A 21,114-nucleotide genomic window follows, 5' to 3' on the forward strand; every position below is an offset into this window, starting at 1 on the left:
CGTGTGGAAGCGCGTGCGGCTGAAGTTGGAGGCGCGGGACGTGCCCGCGCGCCGCGCGCACCACGACCAGGTGACGCACACACACGCACATACACACGCACATAACACACACACACAGGGGCGGGCGTGTGGAAGCGCGTGCGGCTGAAGTTGGAGGCGCGGGACGTGCCCGCGCGCCGCGCGCACCACGACCAGGTGACGCACACACACGCACATACACACGCACATAACACACACACACAGGGGCGGGCGTGTGGAAGCGCGTGCGGCTGAAGTTGGAGGCGCGGGACGTGCCCGCGCGCCGCGCGCACCACGACCAGGTGACGCACACAAAACGCGCACACACACACACACACACGCACACACACACACACACACACGCACACACACACACACACACACACGCGCACACACACACACGCGCACACACACGCGCACGCACACGCACACACACACACTCACACACGCGCGCACTCACACACGCGCGCACACACGCGCATCCACACACACACACACACACACACACACACACACACAGGGGCGGGCGTGTGGAAGCGCGTGCGGCTGAAGTTGGAGGCGCGGGACGTGCCCGCGCGCCGCGCGCACCACGACCAGGTGACGCACACACACGCACATACACACGCACATAACACACACACACAGGGGCGGGCGTGTGGAAGCGCGTGCGGCTGAAGTTGGAGGCGCGGGACGTGCCCGCGCGCCGCGCGCACCACGACCAGGTGACGCACACAAAACGCGCACACACACACACACACACGCACACACACACACACACACACGCACACACACACACACACACACGCGCACACACACACACGCGCACACACACGCGCACGCACACGCACACACACACACTCACACACGCGCGCACTCACACACGCGCGCACACACGCGCATCCACACACACACACACACACACACACACACACACACACACAGGGGCGGGCGTGTGGAAGCGCGTGCGGCTGAAGTTGGAGGCGCGGGACGTGCCCGCGCGCCGCGCGCACCACGACCAGGTGACGCACACAAAACGCGCACACACACACACACACACACACACACACTCACGCGCACACACACGCGCACACACACGCGCACACACGCAGACACACGCACACACCACACACGCGCACACAGACGCACACACACACGTGCGCACACACGCGCATCCACACACACACACACACACACAAACACACAACAGGGGCGGGCGTGTGGGAGCGCGTGCGGACAAGTACCGACCTAAACCGACGCACTAAGATACACAACGACACACACACATACATGGCGTCACACTCCCACATACACTCCAACTTACACCGACTCACACTGACATATTTTAATACACTCCGACACACTTCGATACACTCCGACACACACCGACCCATTGTGTCGACATATTCGGACACACTTCCAAAGACTTCCAAACACGGTTCGACATCCTACGGGACACAACCACATACGCCGACACTTTTCGACACACTCGGACACACCTCCACACACCCCGAGACACTTTGACATCTTACGGCACACTCCCACATATGCTGCGCTTAGACTAGATAATAATGATATTTATATGGTGATGTTCAAACAGTGTAACTTATAAAAATTTGATACTTGACCAATAAACCTTACATTTTACAAGTTATAAATAATATTAGTAACTGATACTCTAAATCGAAAATCGAAAATGATCAATTTTAAATTATTTTTGAAATATTAAACCTGGTCGACAATAATTCCTAACACCTGTAAAAGTAACGAATGGTAACGATTTAGTAATACCACACTAGAATTGTTTCTCCCCCATTTGACCACCATCGTCCACCAATTACAGGTGGACTACATAATATCGGAGGCGACCAGCGCAGAGAACCTGTGCCTGATGTACGAGGGATGGATGGCGTGGGTGTGAAGCTCTCGCCTTCACCCGGGAGACGAGCCACCGGACCGGCGCCGGACCCACCGGACCGCGTCCGACACGATTCCAATCCGGGACGACACGGCCGAGTCTCACGTCCGACTCAGGACGGAGACTGTGAGAGCTGTGCTTCGTGTCCGGTTTTTACATCCGGAACGGAGAACGGAGATATCCATTCTCGATTAATGGTAAGTTAAGAGCAGACAACGCGTCCGATACGTATCTGGAACAGGTTTTTATTTTTCTCTTATTCACTAGGAAAACTCGATTTTCGATTTAAATTTTCCCGCCGCGTTCGTTCACCGCGTTTGGCCGGCGTTTCGGTTTAGTTCCCGACTGTAGGTGTATTGCGTTTAATATATTCGTATGTTGGAATCGAGTTCGTTAAATTGTAAAGCGACGCGGGCGAGATTAGAGTTATTCGTTTCCTAGCCTGCATCCGTACTGGGCTGCGAAACATGACATCTACTTACGGATACTGGACTGCGCACAAAATAAGCGGTCGAAAAAAAAAAAAAAAAACACACAAAAAACAAAAAAAAAATGCTTCGACTATCTTAAAGAAAATGAAACGACAGGTCATGATTGACTAAATCTTTCGATCTACTCAGAATCGTTTCGAAATTGTCGCGTAGAGTAATTTGTCTAACTTCAATCGACATGTTAACGTTAATATTAACTGCTAACATTTACTTCTATGTATTCAAGTGTATCTTATTATAAACGTAATTTAGTGCGAGCTTGTTTCTTCAAACTTCATTGGAATTGTACATTTCTTATTTCGTAACCAAAATAATGGAGAATATATGTCCAATTGAAACAATGAAAACCAAAGTAAATTTTTCCTCAGAACTGTCTTCAAATTATTTGGTTCATATCATATTAAGGTTCAATAGAAATAGCTAGAATAATTAAACATGACATGATAATAGTTTTTACAAATGCAAAATGTGCCTGTAGTCGAAATATGAAATATGTCCAAATCTGGACAAAAATCTAATAAAATTTAGTAAATAGTATATAATAGTAGTAGTTGGAATTTGTGAAAAAAAATCTAAATGTTTAATGTTGTAGTTTTAATAAATTACTCTGAATGCAACAATCAAAACAATTGGATTACTTTATACTAAATATTGAGTCAATGAAGTTGAGAATCAAGCTCTTTATAGTTATATATGCATGTACCACGAGTGCTAGTAGCGTGAATGATGCCAACATAACATTAACCGATAACTCCTAGTATTATGATTGTGACGGTGATTGTGTGTCCTTGTTCAATTTATCCTTAATGTTTAGACTCAAAATTTTTTCATAAAAAATCCCATTTTGTTATTGTATCTCAAATATTTTTACTAGTTTAACATGAACGAACCAAAAAAAAAATAATCAATATCTGATCCGTGTAACTGTTATATAAACGTTTATATTTATTTTATAAATGACATCTCAGAAGGAAAAAGATTTCAAACTGTAGAGTAAAAGTAAAACAAAATATATTTGATTAGTTAAAATATTTGAGTTACAGCAGAATTATCGTTTATGTAACTGGACTAGCGATATGTCGAATTTTAATTTTCATAAAAGCCTCTTTAAAGAAAAGTATTAATAACCAATAACGAGAACAAGAAACAGTCAAAATATTAAAATTTAATTTACATTACAAAAATATATTTTTGCGATTCGAAATAATTTTCGACATAGGTGTTGCATTAACTAACGTTGAAAATAAAATATTCCTCACATCGCTATACATGTAGTTGTATTTTTATTTACTATTATTTTTTTTATAACTTCATATTAATATGTACTTAGTTAATAGATAAAATAGTAATAGAATTGCGCCACATATTTGCGAAAAGTTAAAATTGTAATTAACATATTATGTACTTGTCGACAATATTTACAAAATATCATTTTCATCGCCAACTGATATGAGTAAAGGTTTGTCAAAATAACGTAAGTTCGAATGTGTGGCGCTCGCATAATATTCGAAAATAAGAATTATCTGTAGAATCCAAAAACGCATTCACCGATTGTATGTTTGTGTCGCTTCTTAATTATTATATAATAAATGGTGTATGTCACATTCTTGTTTTATTTCATTGATGCCTTGTTCCCATATCCCATATGTCTCCAGCCATATACTTATTAAAGGAATTTTAGTCGTTTTAACTGTAGAAAAAAAAGATTATCACACTTAATTTTTTACTTTATTAACCTTTTGACCGCCACGCCTCAAATCCAAACAACTAAAAAGGGAGTAATAAAAGTTAATATTTAAAAAACTCTAAAGTACCTAAATATTCCTACTATTTATTTAGAGGTGTGGGTGCCAGCCTTAATATTTAACGCATATAAATATTTCTTTTAAACTAAGGCTGGCACCGACCGCACCGGTTATATTAATTTGCTTCATCGGATCAACTACTGAAGTACTTTTTTTCGCTTAGGTAGCAAATAGTACTAAAACAGTACCGAGTAATAGATCCCGCCTTTGATTTCACGACACAAAAAGGCTAACTTAATGCACAGAAGATAAGCTTTTATGAGAGTGGGGGTTAGAGATGATATTGATACTGCCAGATGATTTTGAGAATGAGAAAGAAAATCGTATTCTTCGCTCTTAGCTTTAGATAAAAAAATTAAAAAAAAAAACGGTATATTTGTAATTGTAAATTATTAAAATCATCGATGCGACGCATTCCAAAATGCGACGGTGTTCTAAGGTATCGTTCATATTACACTTCACTACTTTTCTCGCTATTCGCTTATGACGTCACCAGTGTCGTCTATGCTTGCCAACGGCGTGTAGTAAACGGATTAATGGTGAAACGCTAGGGATGCGCCAGATTTGCGATATCATATTTATTATGGCAATTTGATTGATTTTAGTTGATTTGATTTTTTTATTCATTTGCTATTTATGTGTTTTATGTTTTTCACATTTTGTTTTATTCAAATATCAAATTATTTATAGAAAAAAACCGACTTTAATTGTATAGACAAGTAATACAAAAGTAGACATAAAAATAGTCAAGTAAATGATAAACATCGGCTTTCGATTAAAAATCATCATACTAAGTTGACAAAAAAAAATTAACAAACGCACTAGTCGTCACTACGATTTTCGAGGGTTCCCTTCGATTTCCTCTAGGATTCCGTCATCAGATCCCGGTGTCCTTATTGTGGTACCAATCTTGAGAACTCCTTTCAAAAACCAAAATTAGTTTATAAACGACGAAGTTATCCCCGAACATACATAATATACATACGGTCGAATTGAGTAACCTCCTTTTTTGAAGTCGATTATAAATAGCAGTAAACTTATATTCTTTATAAAAGTTTATTTCAAAAGTTACGCCCTTATAAATATTTATTAGAAAAGCACCGTATTATGATAATGGTACACATGTCGAGATATTATGCTTAGCTCATGCTTAGCTGGTGAACCACCTTTGAAACATTTACAAAATCTTTGTGTTGATAGTAGGTGTATATCTGAACCAGCGTTGCGAATTTGTAACACCCTGTTATTTTTTTCTTAATATATCGACATTTTAACTGACTTCAAAAAGAGTTTCACTTATTTCGATTGTATGGTACAAACCTCGTTCTAGTCGTTACTTGTTAAACGATTTTAATTTTCTTTTTTTTTTACTTGTTGCTGTAAATTGAAATCGTTATTTTTTTTATTTGGCAACAAATTCTGTACATACCTTGTTCTGAGAATAAATAATTGTGTTTGTTCGCAAACGAAAAAAAAAAACGACTTCAATTACATCGACAAGTAATACAACGTAGATCGACGAAAAAATAGTCAAGCAACCACGCGTTATCAAAGATTACTCAAAAAGTAGTTATCAGATCTCGATAAAATTTGTATGTGACCACATGATAAACATCAGCTTTCGATTAAATTAAAAATTATCAAAATCGGTACACCCAGTAAAAAGTTATTACGGATTTTCGATCATTTCCCTCGATTTCTCTGGGATCCCATCATCAGACCCTGGTTTCCTTATCACGGTACTAAACTAGGGATATCTTCTTTCCAACAAAAAAAGAATTATCAAAATCGGTACATCCAGTAGAAAGTTATGCGGTATAATACAACGTAGGTCGACGAAAAAAGCGTCAAGTAAAAACGCATTATTAGATATAACTCGAAAAGTAGTTGTTAGATCTCAAATAAATTTAAATGGGACCAATTGGCACACACCACCTTTCGATTAAAACAAAATTTGTCGAAATCGGTCTACCCGGTCAAAAGTTCTGATGTAACATACATAAAAAAAAATACAGTCGAATTGAGAACCTCCTCCTTTTTTGGAAGTCGGTTAAAAATATAACACGTTTGGGTTCAATTTTGAATAGCTTAAACAACATCTATACCATTTTGACTAGCCCGTTGGCGCAGTTTGTAGTGACCCTGTTTCTGCTCCGGGGATTGTGGGTTCAATTCCCACCGCGAGTCTGGGTGTATATATATTTATTTATATATGTATTATTTATATGTAAGTTTATCAAAAAAAAATGTAGCTATACCAGTCGGCTGTTATCTATAACACGAGCATTAAATTGCTTACTTTAAGAACAGAATGACGGTGTGTGTATATTATAAATATTTATTTATTTATACCTCTTGCGTCACATCCCTAGCGGTCAACTATAACGACTTCGGCGTTTTGGACATATCATTTACGTGGAATAAGAATGCATATTTTTATTTCAAGGTTTCTCAGTACGTGTAGCTCTAAAAGACTTGTTTTTTATACTCAAATGTTGCAGGGATATTCTATTTTCAGAAATGTTGAATTAAAATACTAGAAATATTTTTTAAATAATTTTATTTAATATTTTTGTGGTCCGGGTTTTTTATCCCCTATAGACGTCGTTGGCGCACAGGACACGCGAGCCCTTGTTGACTATGGCGGTCAAAAGGTTAATTCATCTTTTTGAAGCGAACCATTCTTACTATAATTTTTTTAATATGTAGTGGTAGTTCTCGTTATATAAATAAAAATAATTATTACATTATATTACTCTGGATTTAAGTTATAGCTCGATGCAATCGTTGATTTCCTTATAAAATAACTCTCATATGGGTCAGCATCCCAGTCCAAAATAGCAAAAAAATGCGCACGTGTAACACAATATCTTACTTTATAAAGGTATATTTTGATAAGATTTTCCTCTTGTAGTTTTCGAAATATTTGACATTAATGTCAAATATAATTTCGTCCACGGTCTAATAAGACCGTGATTTCGTCGGAACTGTTTATTGCAAGTTACTCTTCAATACACACACATAGCGTAGTCCAGGTTTGCTAATTATTATAAATTCCAACTTTAAATGGAATATAATTCTTTTTTAAATATTTAATAAATAGTGTTATGTAATAATAAAAAAAAATCATGCGAAAGGGTACCAAAATAAAAAACCAATAACACATCATTTTAATAATATTTATTTTATATCTTTAGGGATGAACACCTGGCAAATAGCGCATTCATAATAATTTTAAAATAATGTGACGAATAAGAGATACAATGCAAACAAAGTAAAACAAAATGGCTACTGAGAAAATAGTATTCTAGAAATGGTTGTTTAACATAACATTATTTACATCAATGATCCTGATGAATTCAATAAATCTATAATATCACAATATCAGCTATTTACAATATAACTAATGTTTACTGCATTTAGTAATGCGTAACATTTAATCGATGAAACTTTTTAAATAAATATTATTTTCAACTTAGAAATGGTATATATTTTATTTATATACAATGACTTATTTCAAAATTTTATATTATATATATGGCTATGTATTATTTTTCCAAGTTTTTTTTCATATGTTTAACACGTCTCGACATATAAGTACTTTTATCATATGCTTCGTTTCTAATTTTTTAGTATTAAAGGTCTATTCAATAATAATAGGCATTTAATATATAATATAATGTTCTAATACCTCTTTGACGACAATTATTCATTCTTCGATTCAATTATATTTGTAATGTGTATAATATTAATATTCGTAATAACATAATATCTTTCACATTTAAGATTTTAAAATGTATTGTGGATAGAGCTTACATTGCATATGGGAAATAATTATTAATATTTAAAAGGGTTTATAAATTAAATTTAAGGAATCATGAAATGACTATAAGAAAATGATATGTTGCTAGCAATTTGTGTTTAAATAAAATTATTATTATATATTTATAAGACAAACAACACCTTCAGCGATGCCGTTGTGAAATATTATTGCACTAGTTTTATAAATCTAATTGTGAAGTGAAAATTCTTAAAGAGAAGAAAAATTATCCATATTAATGTAAAGGTATTCAAAGAAGATAATATCGAGAGATGCAGCACGTATAGTCCCACCGACTGCGGCTGCTGACAAACGTGGAAAAACCTGTCGATTGAGGCCTATTTATGTCAAGATGTGGAGTAGAGCCGGCTGAGACAGAAGTGGACAGTTGAGTTTGTATCGTCAAAGATCGCGTATAGCGATTAAAAGGGTAGTACTCGGTAGTAGGGGTGGTAGGGTCAGCAGTGCCAGTGGGGCCAGCCGCGCCAGCAGGGCCAGCCGTGTCAGCAGGGCCAGCCGTGTCAGCAGGGCCAGCCGTGTCAGCAGGGCCAGCCGTGTCAGCAGGGCCAGCCGTGTCAGCAGGGCCAGCCGTGTCAGCAGGGCCAGCCGTGTCAGCAGGGCCGGCAGTGGCACTCGTCGCCGGGCGCTATCGGGCGAGGCGCTTGAGGCGCACGAGCTCGTCCAGCTGCTGCTTGTACAGCTGCGTGACGTCGTGCAGGTCCAGCCGCAGCTCCGCCAGCTGCTCCTCCTTCTCGCCGTACATCTGCAGCAGCGCGTCGTACTGCTCCTGCACGTTCTGCGGACATTTTTTTTATTTTATTATACAACAATTTGATCGGCAAACAAGCGTACTGCTCATATGGATGGTAAGCGATTATCGTAGCTTATACCAGCTACGCACGCTTAGCACCGGAAGCACAGAAAGCGCGTTGCCGAATTTACCCCCTTGGAGCTCTAGTCACCTTATCCACCACAGGCACACAACACTGCTTGGAAGCAGTATTATTTAGCTGTGATCTTCTGTATGGTCGGGGTACTGACTGCTCATATTTTGAGCAAGAAATTTCGTGCTGTGGCCTAGCTCAGCCACATCGCACTTAGCTCAGTGGTCCCACCCAGGTGGTCAGTGCGGCGCACCTGGTAGTCGGCGAGGCGCTCGTGCGCGGCCGCCAGCTGCGCGGTGAGCGCGCTGCGCTGCGCTGCGAGCGCTGCCAGCGCTGCGTCGCGCGTGCGCCGCTCGCCGTCCCGCCGCGTGAGCGCCGCCAGCGCCTCCTCCACGCCCACTACGCCCACGCCCACGCCCACTCCGCCCATGCCTCCGCTCGCGCCCATTCCGCCGCTACCGACCAGCGAGTGCCCCTCCTCCTGTCGGTCAGTTCGTCTCATTATGTTAGACAATTAGCACCTACGTATACATGGTGTATTCTAGTTTACGTTAATTTTTGTTCATGCTCGAACGAGCTTCAATACAACAAATTTAAATAATGTAAATAGTCTTTTCACTTACAGTGAAGGTATCATAGTACTGACCGTCTGCCAGAAGGAAGTTGTGAACGTATCTGAAGATACAGACGGCGAGGGCGACACGTCCCCTCGCGTCGATATCTGCTCCTGCAAGAAGGAAGTAAATTTTAAAATTCAATATTATTTGTTCTGCTACAAAATGACAGTCAAGTTTCTCTTAGGCTCTCAGAATTCTCTCTAACTAAACTAAAAATTACCTGCAATATAGCGTTTCGTTTCTTCTCGGTATCGAGTGCGACTCGTTCGTCCGCCAATTGTGTTTCTATCTCACTCACTCTCGCACGAAGCGCCGCTATCTCTCTCTCACTCTCCGCACGTAAACGCTCCAATTCGTCAGTCTTACTGAAATTTCAATGTACACATAAAATATAGTATATTTAAATCCTAACTGCATTCCTTTAAAAAAATCCTAGCCCTTTTTTAACTTTTGCTTTTTCTTAATATACGAGCTACTCTGAAAATGTATTTCTGCATAACCGTCCAATGCTTTTTTATGTCTATTACACTTACAAAACCCATTTGAAGGAACGCAGTTAAGAGTCGAACATAAAAAAAAAGGAAAAAAGGACCGTAGGCAGATCGCGGATATCGTTTTCCTGTCTAAACTTCTGAAGGGGTATCGATTAACCCCACCTGAATTGATTGAATGCCTTAAATTGCTTGTTCCTCGGCAGTTCCTATGCAGTTTTTAGCAAATGGAAAGAGAGACGTAATAGATATCTTTTGTGATAGTATAGCTACAATTAAAAGTAAGCTGTATAATGAGCTACGTGTTTAAATTGTACATTGTTTTACAGTATTTTAGGTTTCAATTGTAATGAATTTTCCCTTTTTTATATTGAAATGTTTAATTTGTTTTTCTTTTATTATTTGAATTGCATGTGTTTTAGTATTTTATATTCCTAATTTTTGATTTTGCATTATTGTTAAGTTACCTGTTTTGATTTTAGTTTTTTTTTTTTTTGTATTGCATGCTATGTCCACATCTAGTAGACTCAATTGTACATACATACTTTACACTTTGTCCTTTACTTTATATGTTTATATTAGACGATTGTAGTCAGTTTTGTGGGCTAATAAAAAAAATCTGAATATGAAAAAAAAAAGTATTGAAAGATGGAACTCTTCTCCTATATGAAGAAGTCAATGCCCAGTAGTGGGATGCTGCTTGAATCAATCGCGGCAATTATACCTTTAGTCAAAATCAAAATCAAAAATTATTCAAGTAGGCTTCAAAAGCACTTTTGAATTGTCGTTGTACAAATCGAAATTATATTTGTTTTATTCGATTAATTTATAGTTAAAGCGAAGCTACCATTATCACAAGAGTCAATAGAGTATAGCGTGTAACTGAGAAAAGAATAATGAAATAAATAATGAATAATGAAAGTGGACGAAGCAAAAAGAAGTATGTAAGGATCGTAGCAAGTGGAAAGAAGTGGTCTCTGCCTACCCCTACGGGAAAGAGGTGTGATTATATGTATGTATGTGTAAGTGAGACGGTGTAAGACGTATGTATGCATGTATGTATGTATGTGTGAGACAGTGTGAGCCGTGCGGCCGCGCCACTCACTCGCGCAGCGCGGCGAGCTGCGCGCGCTCCGCCTCTCGCAGCGCGCGCAGGCGCAGCAGCTCGTCCTCGGCGCGTATGTATGTATGTATGTATGTATGTGTGAGACAGTGTGAGCCGTGCGGCCGCGCCACTCACTCGCGCAGCGCGGCGAGCTGCGCGCGCTCCGCCTCTCGCAGCGCGCGCAGGCGCAGCAGCTCGTCCTCGGCGCGTATGTATGTATGTATGTATGTATGTGTGAGACAGTGTGAGCCGTGCGGCCGCGCCACTCACTCGCGCAGCGCGGCGAGCTGCGCGCGCTCCGCCTCTCGCAGCGCGCGCAGGCGCAGCAGCTCGTCCTCGGCGCGTATGTATGTATGTATGTATGTATGTGTGAGACAGTGTGAGCCGTGCGGCCGCGCCACTCACTCGCGCAGCGCGGCGAGCTGCGCGCGCTCCGCCTCTCGCAGCGCGCGCAGGCGCAGCAGCTCGTCCTCGGCGCGTATGTATGTATGTATGTATGTATGTGTGAGACAGTGTGAGCCGTGCGGCCGCGCCACTCACTCGCGCAGCGCGGCGAGCTGCGCGCGCTCCGCCTCTCGCAGCGCGCGCAGGCGCAGCAGCTCGTCCTCGGCGCGTATGTATGTATGTATGTATGTATGTGTGAGACAGTGTGAGCCGTGCGGCCGCGCCACTCACTCGCGCAGCGCGGCGAGCTGCGCGCGCTCCGCCTCTCGCAGCGCGCGCAGGCGCAGCAGCTCGTCCTCGGCGCGTATGTATGTATGTATGTATGTATGTGTGAGACAGTGTGAGCCGTGCGGCCGCGCCACTCACTCGCGCAGCGCGGCGAGCTGCGCGCGCTCCGCCTCTCGCAGCGCGCGCAGGCGCAGCAGCTCGTCCTCGGCGCGTATGTATGTATGTATGTATGTATGTGTGAGACAGTGTGAGCCGTGCGGCCGCGCCACTCACTCGCGCAGCGCGGCGAGCTGCGCGCGCTCCGCCTCTCGCAGCGCGCGCAGGCGCAGCAGCTCGTCCTCGGCGCGTATGTATGTATGTATGTATGTATGTGTGAGACAGTGTGAGCCGTGCGGCCGCGCCACTCACTCGCGCAGCGCGGCGAGCTGCGCGCGCTCCGCCTCTCGCAGCGCGCGCAGGCGCAGCAGCTCGTCCTCGGCGCGTATGTATGTATGTATGTATGTATGTGTGAGACAGTGTGAGCCGTGCGGCCGCGCCACTCACTCGCGCAGCGCGGCGAGCTGCGCGCGCTCCGCCTCTCGCAGCGCGCGCAGGCGCAGCAGCTCGTCCTCGGCGCGTATGTATGTATGTATGTATGTATGTGTGAGACAGTGTGAGCCGTGCGGCCGCGCCACTCACTCGCGCAGCGCGGCGAGCTGCGCGCGCTCCGCCTCTCGCAGCGCGCGCAGGCGCAGCAGCTCGTCCTCGGCGCGTATGTATGTATGTATGTATGTATGTGTGAGACAGTGTGAGCCGTGCGGCCGCGCCACTCACTCGCGCAGCGCGGCGAGCTGCGCGCGCTCCGCCTCTCGCAGCGCGCGCAGGCGCAGCAGCTCGTCCTCGGCGCGTATGTATGTATGTATGTATGTATGTGTGAGACAGTGTGAGCCGTGCGGCCGCGCCACTCACTCGCGCAGCGCGGCGAGCTGCGCGCGCTCCGCCTCTCGCAGCGCGCGCAGGCGCAGCAGCTCGTCCTCGGCGCGTATGTATGTATGTATGTATGTATGTGTGAGACAGTGTGAGCCGTGCGGCCGCGCCACTCACTCGCGCAGCGCGGCGAGCTGCGCGCGCTCCGCCTCTCGCAGCGCGCGCAGGCGCAGCAGCTCGTCCTCGGCGCGTATGTATGTATGTATGTATGTATGTGTGAGACAGTGTGAGCCGTGCGGCCGCGCCACTCACTCGCGCAGCGCGGCGAGCTGCGCGCGCTCCGCCTCTCGCAGCGCGCGCAGGCGCAGCAGCTCGTCCTCGGCGCGTATGTATGTATGTATGTATGTATGTGTGAGACAGTGTGAGCCGTGCGGCCGCGCCACTCACTCGCGCAGCGCGGCGAGCTGCGCGCGCTCCGCCTCTCGCAGCGCGCGCAGGCGCAGCAGCTCGTCCTCGGCGCGTATGTATGTATGTATGTATGTATGTGTGAGACAGTGTGAGCCGTGCGGCCGCGCCACTCACTCGCGCAGCGCGGCGAGCTGCGCGCGCTCCGCCTCTCGCAGCGCGCGCAGGCGCAGCAGCTCGTCCTCGGCGCGTATGTATGTATGTATGTATGTATGTGTGAGACAGTGTGAGCCGTGCGGCCGCGCCACTCACTCGCGCAGCGCGGCGAGCTGCGCGCGCTCCGCCTCTCGCAGCGCGCGCAGGCGCAGCAGCTCGTCCTCGGCGCGTATGTATGTATGTATGTATGTATGTGTGAGACAGTGTGAGCCGTGCGGCCGCGCCACTCACTCGCGCAGCGCGGCGAGCTGCGCGCGCTCCGCCTCTCGCAGCGCGCGCAGGCGCAGCAGCTCGTCCTCGGCGCGTATGTATGTATGTATGTATGTATGTGTGAGACAGTGTGAGCCGTGCGGCCGCGCCACTCACTCGCGCAGCGCGGCGAGCTGCGCGCGCTCCGCCTCTCGCAGCGCGCGCAGGCGCAGCAGCTCGTCCTCGGCGCGCGCGCGCTCTCCCTGTGCGGCGTCCAGCAGCGCCGCGCACGCGCCGTGCTCGTCGCGCGCCGCGCGCTCGCCCTCCTGCGCCGCCGCCGCTGCGGCCTGCGCCTCCGCTGCGCGAGACACACACACAAGTTTATATTTAGTGATGTTTAACGGTATTTAACGGTGTTTCATGATGTTCTTGTGTGTGCAATAAAGAGGTTCTCAATTTTACTGTATTTCGACTTTGTCACTTTATAACTTTTTACTGGGTGTATCAATTTTGATGACTATTTTTAATTTGAAAGTAGTGGCTATCGTGTTACATTAAGCCGTCAGCTGCGTGCAACAGATTAAACGTGAGGAAGATAATGGGGCCGCAAGCGCAGCACTAGTGGCGCAGTACCGAGCTGCGCGGCGAGCTGCTGCGCGGCGGCGGCGTGCGCCCGCTCGCGCTCCAGCGCCGCCCGCTGCAGCGCCGCGAGCTGCGCCAGCAGCGCCGCGGGCGCTTCCTCCGCGCCGCCCGCCTCGCACGCCGCGCGCGCCTCGCACACCTCGCGGCGCAGCGCCTCCTCGCGGGACACCCAGCGCTGCTCCTCTGCGACCGAAATTAACATATTATACACGTCTATCTATTGTTTATATAATATTATTTTATTTTATTTTGTGCATTCACGCTCGAGAAGCGCACATATGGTAAAATATGTCAAAAATTAGCATGACAGTGACAGCAAGAGTAGTGGAGTTTCAAGTCATTTCACATTAGAAAGTTCGGTCGCAAATTATTGACAGCAATTTCATATTAAAACATAGAGAAATAAGATAACATAGAAAAGATATAATACATGTATGTATCAATGTGGCAGTCAGTGTCACTCGGGCAGTCAGTGTCATTCGGGCAGTCAGTGTCACTCAAGCAGTCAGTGTCACTCGGGCAGTCAGTGTCACTCAAACAGTCAGTCACTCGGGCAGTCAGTATCACTCGGGAAGTCAGTGTCACTCGGGTAGTCAGTGTCACTCAAGCAGTCAGTGTCACTCGGGCAGTCAGTGTCACTCAAACAGTCAGTCACTCGGACAGTCAGTGCCACTCGGGCAGTCAGTGTCACTCGGACAGTCAGTGCCACTCAGGCAGTCAGTGTCACTCGGGCAGTCAGTGCCACTCGGGCAGTCAGTGCCACTCGGGCAGTCAGTGCCACTCGGGCAGTCAGTGTCCCTCAGGCCGGCTCACCCCTGGCGCGCTCCGCCCGCAGCTGGCGCAGCTCGGCGCGCAGCAGCTCCGCGTCGCGCGCGCTGCGCTCCGCCGCGGCCGCGAGCTGCGCATGCGCGTCCCTCGCCCGCCGCAGCTCCCCGCACTCGCGCCGCGCCTCCAGCAGCTCGCGTTTCAGCGCCTCCAGCGACGTGCGGGCGCTTTCTAGCTTCTGCGTCGTGTCGTCTAGTGCGCTGCGACTCTACGTGACGACATACGCGCTGTCAGTTTAACAGACACACGAAACACGCTACATAAATTTATAATACCTAATATGGATCTCGTAACATATTCGACGGTAAAGAATTAAAAACTGACGAATAATATCTTGAGACAACGATTATTCGACGACAATTCTAAGAATACCTTTATATCATACGATCCATTGTGAAGAGCGCCTTACAATACGCCGAGCTTTAGAAATTTAATTTTTTTTGTACAATTATAGGCTTGCGTTTGACCTCTATTTCATCATCATCATTACAGCCTATACAGTCCACTGCTGGACATAGGCCTCCACAAGTTTACGCCAAAAATAACGTGAACTCATGTGTTTTGCCCGTAGTCAGCACGCTGGGCAGGCGGGTTGATGACCGCAGGGCTGGATTTGTTGCACCGAAGACGCTGCTGCCCGTCTTCGGCCTGTGTTCAAAGCCAGCAGTTGGATGGCTATCCCGCCACCGGTCGGCTTTTTAAGTTCCAAGATGGTAGAGGAACTGTGTTATCCCTTAGTCGCCTCTTACGACACCCACGGGAAGAGAGGGGGTAGCTATATTCTTTAGTACCGTAGCCACACAGTACGACCTCTATTTCACCTGATGATAAATGAAAAATGCGATCAAGATTGAGCACGTTTACCTGTAAGTAACCTATTCATTCGCGACTTAAAGATCCCCAGGTTATAGCTTTCCGGAAACACAGACACTGGTAGAGAGTTCCATTCTTTGGCCGTACAGATCAAGAATGTACTAGCGAATCGCTTAGTGCGTGTAGGGAGAATGTCAACCATATAAGGGTGGCGTAACGCAGAGCGTCTGGTTGTACAATGATGGAGGGGGGAGGGGAGAATCAGGTCATGAAGTTCCTGCGCACACTCTCTGAAGTGTATCCGATAAAAAACCGACAGGCCGGCCACCCTACGCCGATGATGCAAGCTTTGCAGCTTTGCAGCGACGAGTGCATCATCGACGATGAGCCTCCTGGCTCCTCTCTCAATTGACTCAAGAAGCTCCAGCTGGTACTTGGCTGAGCCATCGCAAAGATGAGAGCAGTACTCTATGCATGATCGAACTTGCGCTTGATATAAATTTACAAGCTGTTCCAGAGTGAAGTACTGTCTCACCCCCGAGAGGACGCCCAGTTTTTTTGGCAGCATTTGAGCCTTTGCCTCTATGTATGAGCCAAAATCGAGGGTTGATGACAAAGTTACGCCAAGAAGCTCCAGGTGGCCGGCCACGTGTACGGTTTCACAACGGGGTATACCTAGTCCCCAAAAATAAGCATACAGAAGAGTAGCCAAATACTAGTGTACTCGAAGTAGAAACCTTTTAAAATAAAAATATATAAATTTAGAACAACAAACGCTGATAACAATACTGTGATAAAAACGTGAATACTACAAAAAATGTGCAATACATAAAAACTATAATTACTGATAAACTATATCATTTATTATATTTATAATATATTTCAAGATAATCATACACTTAATATTTGAATTTCGTTGCAATGAAGTCTTTTGAAGAAGTGCAAAAAAGATGACATTGAAATTAACGTTAATGCAGGCAAATCATTTAATTTTTAATTGTACACTTTTTTTATTTATGTTACTTTCATATACATTTATTGTAACAAAAATTACAAATCAAAATCCATATACTTTTTTTTTATTTATGTTACCTTCATATACATTTATTGTAACAAAAATTACAAATCAATATCCATATACATATAAACTCAAAAGCAAGTTAATATTTTTTGCTCTTTCACGCTAAAATTACTCAACCGTATAACAATATACATACTAAACATATTTTGTGTAAAAATAGTTGAAGATCTGGAACAGACAGGAGGCTTTTATATGCGATCAAATTTCTTGCAATGTCACGTGTTTACTACTACTATTTCCTATTTTGGGAAAGAACCGGATTAACTTCTAAGAGCTTTCGAAGTTTGTATGAAAGTTCTTAAATGTTTGTGCTACAAGCTTGAAATTTAACAGAGATGTAGTTAATAGTTAGACCATGGAGAGTAAGGCTAATGCCTATCAGTGGTATGTTATAGGCTGAATCAATTCGGCCCCCAGTAAGTGGGGGTTAGGCTGTACAAAGAATCTGTCTCACCTCAACTAATTCTGCTTCCATTTTCTTGTTAGCGGTTGTGAGCCGGTACACCGCTTCGATTTGGCTCACTTCTAACTCCTCCTTGGCGGTTAGAGAACGCTTCATGCGGTCCAGTTCAGCTGTCTGATCAGCTATTTTATCCCTAGATACAAATAAATAAGTTTAACATACAGTCATCTGTTCCTAAGGTTAAAATTGATATTTTTTTGGGTACGGTCCACCAATCAGACTAGCTGTGCTAAGGGGCCAGTTATATATATAAGTGATTTACATAGCGGATAGTAACCATATGGAGTCTTCGCTTCAAGAGCATGATGTCTCCAATTTAAGAAGACCCTAGCGTACCACAAACAATTCTTTAACTTCAAAACATATTTCGAGAATAAAATAGTGCTGTACAAGTGTTTTATTATTTTTCCTAATATCATATTTACTATATATATGTTTATGTTTGTATAAAATCAGAGTAAAATATATAATATTTATAAGTTGATAAGCTAACAAGATTATACTATCAATATATCAATAAGTGCATGGTTTACAACCTACCATTTTAATAATAAAACTGTACTGTAACTGTGGGAATATTTATATATCATTATATAATGAAGGTTACTGGTCTGTTCTGTAATAAATCGCAAACACTGGGTTTAGTCAGAGCAATGGCATTGAAGTAAATTTTTGCATTGAATTGAAATTGAAATTAACATCACAAAACATGTCTATAATAATATTCTACTGAGGAAACTTGTGTTTGGTTTATCTTTGGTTATTAGTAAGTACCAATATTAATTATTCTTTCTGTCATTCGCACCTGATATATGCGAGGTATAACTATGACCACAAACTGTAGCTATTTAAATAAAGAAACCTAGTAATTGACATTCTAATTTAGTGTACTATTGATGTAGGATAGTCTCTTTCACTCTTGATGGCTCAAAGCAAAATAGAATTCTAAGTAATGTCTCAATACTGTATTTTATGTGACATTTGTATGGCAATGTATGTGTATTTGTCACATATGATCCATCCTGAGTATATAAGCCAATTTCGGTAATTTTAAGGCTTACCTTAGCGCTTTGATGACCTGTTCATTATCCTTTTCTTTGGCCCTTAGCTTCTTGATGATATTGGAGTGCTGCAACTCTTGACGTGCAAGCTTCTCACCTTCTTCTTGGAGTTGGGCGATCATCTCATCTTTTTCTTTCAATGTATTTTCTAAATCTGATGAATTCTTGCGAGACATGTCTGCTTTGATATAGTCTAGTTGCTTCCTTAGTTGATCCTGATCAAAAATATGAATAACGAAATACAAAGATAATATCACTGAACATGATTCATTCGCTTTTCTAGTCGAGATTACTTTGCTAACTAAAACTAGTAGAGGATTTAAAAAAATTAAATTTTAACAGTTTTTGTTGTCAGTTGTTTTCTTATTATTTGTTCTTACTGGATGAGAAATTGAACATAGTAAACAGAGAAGTTATGTTATGGAGTAATAGATCTTAATTACCGCTAGATAGAGATCTTTAAGACACAAGAGAGATACTTAGAACACATGGGGCAAAAGCCAAGTTTGGCTAGACCTTAGATTAAGAACCGCATTTTGAAGTTAGATAGGTTAGGGTTATTTTTTTTTTGTAACCAAATTATGTTAACAGTCTAATTTGGTAGTTAGATAGGTAAGGGTTATTTTTTTTTAATGAAATTATGCCGATAAACGGTCAAATTTTGAACTTAGATAATTCGACGGTTCTTAATCTAAAGTCTTACCGGCAAGTTTGACACATCCCTTTTAGACAAATAAATATTAAATACAAAAAACTTTATTGGTACTTGCCTTTTCTCTAATAGCTTGTTGGAATTTTTTCTCAAGAGCAGACATCCTCTGAGTGTAATCCTCTGTTATAGTATTAATGTCACTACCTTCATGTTTAACCATTAAGGACTCCACCTGGCTCTTCAAATTAGCATTACACTCGATAAGCTCTGCGTTACTCCGACTAACTTCCATTAGTTTATTTTCCCTGGCATCTAATATTTCAGCCATCTCGCACAGTCTTCTCATTAACCGATCATTTTCTGAACCCTGGCTTTCGTCACTTGTGTTGCTTAGGACTGAGGCTTCAGAGAGTTCTCTAGTGTGACCACGGATTTTAGTAGCCAAATTCTTTCCTAATACTAAATCAACAAGGTTAGGAGAAATTGCACCGTCCAATTTCTGCTTAAAGCCATACTTTCCTGGGCTGCTTCTACATCCATGGCTACTGTCTCCGTTGGGGCTCGGAATGATTTCTATATCTGATGATGTGGCAGTTTCCAGTTCATCACCTGATGTGTGCCCTGATGTCCTATCCGAACCAATTTTGACAAGATCACTCTTGCTATCAGAGCTAACTGGTGAAGTCCTCTCTTTCACACTGGCTTCTTTCTGTGATGAGTCGTTACTTTCAATAGGGCTACATTGCTTTTTCTCAACATTAACGAAAGCAGAACTTTCAGATCTTAATAAATCACCTGATATATTGACGTTATAAAATGAAGAAGAATCACTAAGCTTTTCCATTAATACATCTTCTGGATCAACATTCCTCTTGATTTCATCTACAGGATTTTCTTGAGTGACACTGTCATTATCAGCATTCAGTGTCCTATCAGACCAGGAGCCATCATTAGAGGAGTTTTCACTTATTTGCATCTTATGAGGTATAAATTGCTGTTCTAAAAGTGTGACCTCCTTCTCGTTACCTCTTCTAGGGTCAATTCTGGCAATTTTAGGAAATGGACTTATTGGTTTATCCTCAGTATCCAGTACAGTGGGGGCGGTACATTCAGATATAGAATTATAGGACATTGTATCTTCATCATCATCAGCAACCAGGCTGACGCTATCAGCTGTTTCTACCCTTTCTGTTCTTTCCCCGACTGGGGTTGATTTTTTATCTGACATATCAGCTGGAGACAAATTTGAAGATGTGCTGCTGTTTATGTCGCTAGCATAGCTGTCAAAACCTAGGCACTCTATTGAACTTGGGCTCACAAGACTATCAGGTAGTATTTCAACAGACTCTGAATTCAACTTCAAACCAAGACTGCTACTATGGGATACTGAGTGACATGATGCAGCCTCAGAATCAGGAGTAGACTTCAAGCTGTGAGACAACACCTCCACTGAATCTGAACTGTTTCTACTGGACATAAACGACAATACATTTGACATAGATGAATTACGTCTCTCATCAAACTTTGACTCTTCCTTTGTTGTGTTAAGACACTCCGCACCATCAGACATAACAAGCTGACTTTTCGAAAACAAATCGTCCTGACTGTCGTATTTATCAGAAATAACGTTCATAGACTTCGCTTTAGGAGGTCGGACGATCGTATCTGTGTCAGTTTTAGGTTGTTCAAAAAAGGAGCCAGCAAAAGATCCCCAAAGACTTTGAGAGTTTGATTTTGAGGGGCTTTCTGTCACTACGGGTTGCTCTTTTATCGAAATAGGGTCACCGCCTTCGGCGCTAACTGTGAGACCCCAGGATGAAAAAAAATCTGAGTTGTCCTTCTGTGGTGTGCTGCCAGTACCCGGAGACGACTTTGAAGTCGAGGGTCCAGCCGCCTCCTCATCTTGCTCTTCACTACTATCATCTTGAATATCTAACGCCTTATCAATTGTTTTCTGTGCTTCCTTAAGTGCTGACTTGGCCAGGCTCGTTAGCCCCGATGTGTCGAACCAATTCATTTTGTGAAAACATCAGACACTTAAAA

The 21,114-nt window shown here is 43.5% G+C and overlaps 1 protein-coding gene and 1 long non-coding RNA gene across 2 annotated transcripts; one reads left to right on the top strand and one right to left on the bottom strand.

Annotated features, from left to right (window-relative positions):
• Window positions 1-955: 955 nt before the first annotated feature.
• LOC123659357 lies at window positions 956-4,026 on the top strand. Its single transcript, XR_006744017.1, has 2 exons — window positions 956-1,037; window positions 1,859-4,026. It is a non-coding gene; the product is annotated as an uncharacterized LOC123659357 (long non-coding RNA).
• A 4,669-nt stretch (window positions 4,027-8,695) lies between these two features.
• On the bottom strand, window positions 8,696-21,088 carry LOC123659457 (TATA element modulatory factor). The gene is made up of 12 exons (XM_045594670.1): window positions 19,190-21,088; window positions 18,420-18,634; window positions 17,350-17,491; window positions 14,990-15,209; window positions 14,168-14,359; window positions 13,712-13,892; window positions 11,286-13,641; window positions 11,147-11,211; window positions 9,771-9,915; window positions 9,580-9,660; window positions 9,187-9,414; window positions 8,696-8,845 (listed from the first exon to the last, which is right to left on the bottom strand). Exons 1-12 carry the CDS (start codon window positions 21,086-21,088, stop codon window positions 8,696-8,698), a joined length of 5,874 nt encoding a protein of 1,957 aa, XP_045450626.1.
• Between the last annotated feature and the right edge of the window lie 26 nt (window positions 21,089-21,114).

Source organism: Melitaea cinxia, chromosome 14 (genome assembly GCF_905220565.1).
Source record: "Melitaea cinxia chromosome 14, ilMelCinx1.1, whole genome shotgun sequence".
Taxonomy (NCBI): Eukaryota; Metazoa; Arthropoda; class Insecta; order Lepidoptera; family Nymphalidae; genus Melitaea; species Melitaea cinxia.

Coding starts and splice junctions, on each gene's coding strand:
- LOC123659457 (XM_045594670.1), bottom strand. CDS start 21,088: ATGAATTGGTTCGACACATCGGGGCTAACGAGCCTGGCCAAGTCAGCA. Junction 15,210..17,349: donor TGGAAGCAGAATTAGTTGAG/GTGAGACAGATT, acceptor GTCGTCACGTAG/AGTCGCAGCGCACTAGACGA. Junction 11,212..11,285: donor CGCGCAGCTCGCCGCGCTGC/GCGAGTGAGTGG, acceptor ATACGCGCCGAG/GACGAGCTGCTGCGCCTGCG.